At 53.2% G+C, this 8,661-nt stretch overlaps 1 protein-coding gene across 1 annotated transcript in view; it reads left to right on the top strand.

The window, feature by feature from the left end:
• Positions 1-8,661, top strand: part of ERGIC1 (endoplasmic reticulum-golgi intermediate compartment 1) — a 101,037-nt gene that overhangs the window by 32,860 nt on the left and 59,516 nt on the right. The window contains exon 2 of the mRNA XM_005879370.2: positions 8,571-8,632. Within this exon, the coding sequence (XP_005879432.1) occupies positions 8,571-8,632 (62 nt within the window). The remainder of the gene's footprint in view (positions 1-8,570; positions 8,633-8,661) is intronic.

Below are 8,661 nucleotides of genomic sequence, written 5' to 3' on the forward strand. Positions count from 1 at the left end.
ATCACTCTTTGTACTTTCAGCCATTCTAGTAAGTCCAGAGCAGCGATTTCCACCCCTGTTCATCTCCTGGCACACATACACTACTTACTGCACTTCTGCAGCACACCAGAAAATATATCTTTTTGCCGATCTGACAAAAAATTAGGTATCCTTTTGATTCATTCACGCTGCACGGTTATTGTTGTTTTGGCTGTTGTCATTTTTTTATCTGAGGGAAAAGAGGCCGGTGCCCCTGCCTAAATAGTCAGGTATTGCAAGCTTTAAAAGTTCCTGCGTCGCACCAGGGTACCTGCCCCGGCACACCGTTCGGAAATCGCTGGCAGAGAGCGATATCTCTTTGTGGTTTTAATTTGCGTTTCCCCGATGACTTTGATGTTAGCATCGCGCCATGCGGTTATTTGCCATCGATGAATCTTCTGTGAAATGTCTATTCAGATCTTTTGCCCAGTTTTGAATGGGTCGTTTCTTATTGCTGAGTTTTGAGAGTTCTTAATACTGCGTATGAGTCCTTTATCAGACACGAGGCTCACAGTATTTTTCCCAGTCCGTGGCTTGTCTTTTCATTCTTTTAATAGTACCTTTGGAAGAGCACATGTTTATCATCTTGATGAAGCCTTACTTACCAATTATTTTATGGATCCTGCTTTACTAAGGAAAAAAAACCCACACAACTTTGCCTCACCTAAGATCACAAAGATTTTCTCATTTTCTTCTGGAAGATTTGCGGCAGGTCTTGAAGTGGGATCCAACTTTGTTCTTCTGAAGAGTGGTTTTGCCTATTCGAAGTCCTCAGCATTGCCATGTGCATCTTAGAATCAACTTGGCAATTTCTACAAAAATGCTTGCTAGGCTTGAGTTGAATCTGCCGACCAATCTGGGGAGAAATGCCACCATAACAATATCGAGTCTTCTGAGCCATTAACATGGTCTATTTCTCCATTGTTTTAGGTCTTTTTAGATTTCCCTCATCCATGTTTTATAGTTTTTCATATGTGGGTCTTGTACTTCTTTTGTCAAAATTACCCTTAAATATTTGATAGTTTTTATGCATCTCCTAAGAAGAATAGAAGCAACCATTTGTGTTAGCTTTTGGTTACACCTTCTATTGTTTCTTTCTGAAGATACAAGCAAGGATGTACATTTATTTTTATCTGCCCCCCCCACACACACACACAAAATGGAACAGAACACTGTGTTCCACAGCTCGCTTTTTTCTCTTTCTGTATAGAGACCTCCACCTCCCCCTTTACCGCTGTGCACCCTCCACTCCACGGATGGTCTGCAGTTCATGAACCGGTCCCCTCGGATGGACGTGTGATGGTCTCTAGTCGCTTGCTGTCCCAGCTGGTGCCGCAGCGAATGGCCCTGTGTGTACACATCCTTTTGGGGTTTCACCTGGAATTCACTGAATACCATTAGTGGGCCGAGCCCTGCACGACCCACAGGAGATTGAGGAACAGACCTGACCCAGCCCAGCCCAGCTGGAGTGCAGGGCCCTGCAGCCAACGTGGGGTTGTGCCAGGAACACACATTCACAGAGCCCCGGGGTGCGGGGGGGGGTGCTACCTGCCTGGGGAGGGGCCTTCCAGTTCATGGTCAGGTTTATTCCTCCTCCTCGGTGGCCAGATTTGGTGGCTTTTGTAGGAAGGAGGGGAGGGGAGAGGGGAGAGCTTTGTGGGAAGAGCGTGTTCTGACATGGAGCGGTCACAGGGGGAGGTGACGGAAGCTGGAGGCTCCCCTGTAGAGAGAGAGACCTCCACGTGGGCAGCGAGATCAGGGAGAGAGCGCCAGGCGACGGCTGGAGGAGGACACCGCGCGTGGTGGAGGTGTGTGCACAGAGGGTCATCACCCAGACCGGTAGGTGCAGGAGGCTGTCCCCCGTCCCGGGCGGGCCAGTGGCGCTGAGGTGGGTGCCCTGGAGCAGGAGTTTGAATCCTAGTCCTGCATCGTGGGCAGGGAAAGGCGAGAATGGTGGCAGCCACCACACAGTGGTCGGCGGCAGCCTTGCTGGGGTGGCTTTTGTGATTAACGTGACTCCCCCAAAGCTCCTTCATCCGGCTGGAGATGGAGACAGATGTTTGTACCCTTCCTTTTAACAGGGGGAGGAGAAGGGTGAGCTCATGTTAGCTGTGTGAACGTCAAGGCCAGGGTGGGGGGTGGCGTGAGAGCGATTCTAGGGCTCATGAGAACTGGTGCCTGCAGGGCTCAGCATTGACCTCTGTGGGCTCTCTGGCACGCGCACATGCGCACACGTGTATACATACCTAGGCACACGCACACCGGTGGTTCTCAGGAAGGTGGAGGAAACGAAGGAGTGAACAAACAAGCACACTTTTCACCAAACCCGCTGGCACTGGGCTCTGAGGGCTTAGAGAGGCTGGCGGGCAGGGCCGACCAAGCCCAAGTGCCAACGAAAACCCTTGCTGGCTATTTTTGGGCCGAGTGACCCACCACTTCCAATGACTTGCTCCTAAATGGCGTCCCATGTCATGAAGCCTTGGAAATGGTGACATCACGAGCGCTGCCTGGGCGCCACCCACCTATGGCGAACCACAGAGTGATCCGAGATTCGTGTGCGAGAGCCGGGAGGAGCGAGGACCCAGCGGCAAAAGTTAAAATAGCAAAGCTGAGGCGTTCTGCTATGAAAAGAAATGACAGAAGAAGCCGTTAGTCAGACGTTCCCAGCGGCGGTTCCCGCTGCCTGTTTACTTTAGGGGAGGCCAGGCAGCCTTCCTCGCCCTGCAGGCCGCGTGTGGCGGAGAGCGAATCTCTGTGAAGTCAGTCCTCTGTGCTCATTGCCTCCTGGCGCGGATGTACGTTTTCTCCAAAGGAATTTGTTTTATCCTAAAGAATAACCAAGTGAGAGGCACTGATTCAGCATCTTTTAAAAACATATGTAATTTTAATTGATTCCAGAGAGGAAGGGAGAGAAAGAAAGAAACATCAGTGATCAGAGAGTATCATTGATTGGCTGCCTCCTGCGCGCTCCACACTGGGGGTCAAGCCGGCAACCGGAGTATTTTGGGGCCCAATTTTGCGTTTCACGGCTTGCTTGAGCAGGAATTGAACCGTGACCTCCTGGTTCATCGGTTGATGCTCAACCACTGGGCCACACCCAGCTGGGCTCAGCACCTTTTTGATTAAACTAGTGACACCTATACTCACTGGACCACTGGTCACAAATGCAGATCGACTGCGTTTTCCCCCTGCTGGGTCCTTCGCCCAGTTCTTCCCAAGTGAGTTCTGCCTGCTCAGCACAGAGCAGAAGGGAGAGGGGCTGACTGCTTCCTCCAGGCCCTCGGTCTCCCTGGGAGGCGATCAAGGCTGGAGACCCGACTGGGGCAAGAACACAGGCTCCAGGAACATGAGCTCCCCGCACGGGAAGTTTTGCTCTGCAAGCAACAGGGTCTCCCAGCGTTAGTGGGACATTTCGGGCCCAGAATCCTTTGTTGTGGGAGCTGTCCTGTGTGCTGTAGGGTGGATATTAGCATCCCTGGCCTCCACCGACTTGGTACCAGAGGCGCCCCCCAGTGTGACAACCAAAATGTCTCCGGACATTGCCCAACGTCGCCTAGGGGACAACATCGCGCCTGCCTGGGAACCACTGCATGTGACTGCAAGAGCGTGAAGAGGCCAAGGGTGCCCCTAGCTTTTTGCTGGCTGGCTTTCGTTTTAAATACTCTGAGCTGAATTACACCTTGAACCGGGCAGTCACCCCCTCTTCTTGGGGCTCCCGCTTTCTCATCTGGAAGATGAACGGGTTTGGACACCATGAGCTCAGAGCCTTCTAGGCCGGGCAGTGGAGGGTGTGGAGAGCAGGCGGCCCCTGTGGCACTTCATAGTCAAGTCACCAGCCCCTCTGAGCCTCGCCTATAAAACGGGTTAACAGTCCCTAACTCGTAGGTTGGCCGAGATCATGGATGAGAAGGAGCTGGTCGAGGGCCTAGCGTGAGCCGGGCGTGCACTAGATGTGCAGAATTACAGTTATGAAGTAGCAACGAAAATAATTTTATGGTTGGGGGTCACCACAACAGGAGGAACTGTATTAAAGGGTCGCGGCATTAGGAAGGTTGAGAACCACTGGTCTAGGTCTAACCTCCTCTCTTAGACCTTTGTTCACCCAGCCTTCCTCCCCCTTTCCACTTCCAACAAAGACATACCCTACCAAACACCAGGTACACCCGGCAAACATGTGTGAAGCCAGCTCTTCAAGGTCAGATGCCTACAGTTTCTAATTCAAATCCCATCCGTTGCCCCACTGATGCCCTTTTTCCGACTCGGGACATCATCCCGCGTGATTGTCACGTCTCTGTCCCCTCCTCCGATCTCTGATAGTTCCTTAGTCTTAACGTGCCTTCCTGACCTTGCTATTTTGACAAGTGCTGACCCATCGTTTTGTCAGCTGCCCCTCCGTTTGGATTTGTTTGTGTTTTCTCATGATTCATTCGAGGTGGTGCCTTTGGAGCAAGATCTCCACAGGCGTGATGGTGCGGGGGACCATGACGTGTCTCCTACTGCTGACACCCAGTCACTTGGTTACTATGATGTCGGCCAAGTTTCCCCACAGTCAGGTTGCATGAACACTTTCTCCTTTTGTAGTTAGCAAGGATTTGTGGGGAGGTATTTGGAAGGTGCGTAAATGTCCCATTCCTCCTCAAACTTCTGGTGGATTCATGTCTTTGTATCTATAGAGTCTGGGCTTCCTGTCTTACCCAGTGGGTTATGGTCTCTTACTGCGGCCATGGGCTTTGGTGTTCTCGCTGTCCTCTCTCTGGCCAGTGGGAGCCCCTCTAAGCTGGCTTCTTGTCCTGTTATGTCCCCATCATTCCTTGGCCACTTTCTTGCTTTCTGACATAAGGTGATGCTCCAAGTTCATCGTGTGTTTCCCCTGCCCAGCCCTAGAATGAGCCATTTCTCCAAGAAGCTGGTCTCTTTGAGTAAGGGATGACATTACAAGCCAGTATTTCAGTGCCAGAGGCATCCATTGCTCTCTGGCCGTCAGTTCCTGGGCCCTCTCTATGGAACGAGCTGGGACATACAGGTACATGTGACATGTATACATCCACATGGCGATGTCTGTATTGTGTCTGTTGAAAATCACGAATTCACAGCAACCCCTCCGTCTCCACGCACACGCCACAGGGTTTTCCTGCCTTTCTCTCTGTGCGTACCTCCCGACGGTGAGGCCCCGGCCCCCGTCATCGCACAGTGTTCACTTACTTAATCAGTCCCCTGTGTGTAACACCCTCCATCCCTCCCTCCTCACCCTCACCTGGTTCTGATGCTCTGCCCTGGGCCACCCCCACCTTGTCACCCTGAGCAGCCTCCGCTTCTATGAAACTCCCAGTTTTGAGATGATGGTTCATATGTTTTTTATATTCATTCATTCATTCATTCGTTTATCTTCATTGATTTCAGAGAGGAAGGAAGAGGGAGAGAGAGAGAGAGAAACATCAATGATGAGAGAATCATTGATTGGCTGCCTCCTGCATGCCCCCTACTGGGGATGAGCCCGCAACCCAGGCATGTGCCCTTGACTGGTTCATAGATCGACACCCAACCACTGAGGCACACTGGCCGGGTGGTTCATTTGTTTTTAAACTGTGAGGCCCAGATTCGGCCTGTGGACCCTGGATGGTGACTGGTATTCACTGGGCCAGGAAGCTGGACTGTAAGGGCCTCCCACCTCCCACGGACACTCCCTCCTTCCCTGCCTGGTACCACGTGCAAATGAAGGAAGCCTCCAGCACACTGGGATTCACCCTTCGCCTGGCCTCTGCTGTAGCTGTTCTCACTATCTGGGCTCCTCTTTTCTGCACCCACCTTCCTCCCGTCCTCCTGCTCTGCTCAGACATCACCTCCTGTAGGAAGCTTCCAGATTCCCCGGGTGACCCCACGCTGACCCCACGCTGAAGCACCACCGCCTTCTCCTTGCATTTCCTTTGTCTCTGCTGCAAAACCACAGGCACATGGGGCCCATTTTATCTCCATGTCCTAGCGCCTGAAAGAGGGCCCAGCACATAGTAGGTGCTCATAAATGTCACTCAAATGAGCATCAATAATAGTAACAGCAGTACTCAAATAGCACTTCCTGGGCCCCCGGCCGGTTCTAAGTGCTTTAGGTGCTCCCATCCCTCTGGTCCCAACCCCAGTCTGTGAGATGGTTAGGACTGTGGCCCCATTTTACAGATGGCGGGACTGAGGCACAGGGAGGTTAAGTCAGTGACGTGGCCCAGGTCACACAGTGGCGGAGTCACATGGGAGCCCCAACAGGTAGACCCTGCAGTACCTGCTCTTACCTCTCACGTGCCTCTCACGGGAAAGGGGAGAGCATTGTCAGCATAAGGGAGGGGAGTAGGCATGGGTGGTTGAGTCACACGGTCCCCACCCCTCACACACACTCCCAGCCCCAGTTTCTGGCGCCCTTAGGGGCCCTGGCACCCGGCTGAGCAGGTAGGAAAGAAAGTGGTGCCTTTTAATTTGGCGGCCGACAGGAACTGTTCCTCCCCTGAGGTCTTAGGACACTAGGTCCACGTGCTGTTAGAGTGAGCACACAGGAGGCAGCTATCAGATCTTACGCAAGACTTGTAAGTCATTGCGTTGGGTTAGCAGGGCGCCAACTCTCCCGGTCCCTGACGGGGCACCCACGCCAGCCTGTCACCCAGCAGGGCCAGAGCAGCGGCTCTTGACCAAGCTGGGCTCTAACCAGAGAGCCTGGGAACGTCGCGTGTGGGCTTAGAGCTCCATCGGTAGAACGCGGTATTCGAGAGCCGTCTGCCCAGGGTCTGGTGCGAGGAGGAAGCCAGGTGCGTGAGGAGCCTCCTGTGAATGCTCCGTGTCAAGTCTGCCAGATACTTATGTCCCTCACTCCTCTCGATCGCCTGGCGGGTCTGGTCGTAGGAGCCCCATTTTTATAGATGAGGAAACTGAGGCTCAGAGAGGGGAACTTATTTTCCTAAAGTCACACAGCGAGGAAGAAGACCAGCCATGATTTGAACCCAGGGCAGCTGACTCGGGGCCTTATGTCTTGAACAGCTGGCCAGATTTAAACCCAAGAAGCCTGTCTGAGGCCCAGACCCTATATCCTTCTGCCCACAACCCCTGTCTACGCTGATGGGATCCCTGAGAAAGAAAGAAGCATCCGTTCTGTGCCTGGGCCGAAACCCACAGGAAACAGCCAAAGCCGAGCTGAGGCTGAGACCGGGTCCCGGGCAGGGTTTATATTGGACTGAAGAAGAATCTCTGAGGTCCTAGTCAGTATAGCTCGTTGGCCCTCAGACTGAAGGGTCCCGGGTTCCATTCCGATCAAGTGCATGTACCTTGGTTGCAAACCCCATATTGTTCCGCCCACAACCCTGTCTATGCTGATGGGATCCCTGAGAAAGAAAGGCGTCCGCTCTGTGCCTGGGGCCGAAACCCACAGGAAACAGCCAAAGCCGAACTGAGGCTGAGACCGGGTCCCGGGCAGGGTTTATGTTGGACTGAAGAAGAATCTCTGAGGTCGTAGTCAGTATGGCTCATTGGCCCTCAGACTGAAGGGTCCTGGGTTCCATTCCGATCAAGTGCATGTACCTTGGTTGCAGGCTTGATCCCTGGCCCTGGTTGGGGCGCATGTGGGAGGCAACCAATCGATGTGTCTCTCTCTGTCTCGCCCACTCCCTTCCATGCTCTCTAAAAATCTATGGAAAAATATCCTCGGGTGAGGATTAACGACAACAACAACAACACAACAACAAAGAAGAATCTAAGAATCAAAGAAGAGGGTACAGGGACCATGGAAGCAGGGAGTGGAAACCAGAGGGTGAGGTGGAGAGGTGATGCCATAGCGTCCTGTTCCCTTTAACGTCAGAGAAGCCCTTTGGGGTTCAGTTCATTCCTGTTGAGTGCCTACTATGTGCCAGGCCCAAGCTAGGGTCTGGGGATGGGATAGGGGTGACAAGACCTCACCAGGTCCCTGCCCTCATGAGGGCGACATTCTGATGGGAAAGACCAACTGAGAAACATAACCAGCCTGGCCGGTGTGGCTCAGTGGTTGAGCGTTGACACCTGTCAACTGGAAGGTCATGGTTTGATTCCTGGTCAGGGCACATGCCCGGGTTGCAGGCTCAACCCCCAGTCTGGGATCTCCTGTCAAGTGGAAGGTCATTGTTTGATTCCTGGTCAGGGCACATGCCCGGGTTGCAGGCTTACCGCCCCCCCACCCCAGTCTGGGATCTTGCAGGAGGCAGCCAATCAATGATTCTCTCTCATCATTGATGTTTCTATCTCTCTTCCTCTCCCTTCCTCTCTGAAATCAATAAAAATATTTTTTTTAAAAAAAGAAACATAACCAAATGTGGGTCAAGGTCCTCTCAGGTGCCAACATGTGTCCTGAGGAAGCGAGACAAGCATAAGGGCAGTGTGGGGGCCCGGGGCCCATCAGACGGGGTGTCCCGCAGGCTCTTGGCGGAACTGGTCCTGGGAGAGCCGAGGTTAGCTGAGCCATGGGGCACGCCAGCCACACCACGGCCCCTGCTGCCCGAGACCAGCCCTCTGTGCCCATCTCACCCCATCCCCTTTGCTCTCCGCAGGTTTGACATCTACAGGAAGGTGCCCAAGGACCTTACGCAGCCGACATACACCGGGGCCATCAGTGAGTAGCCCTTCCCGCCCTCCCCCTCC

Source organism: Myotis brandtii, unplaced genomic scaffold (genome assembly GCF_000412655.1).
Source record: "Myotis brandtii unplaced genomic scaffold, ASM41265v1 scaffold6, whole genome shotgun sequence".
In the NCBI taxonomy this organism is placed as follows: Eukaryota; Metazoa; Chordata; class Mammalia; order Chiroptera; family Vespertilionidae; genus Myotis; species Myotis brandtii.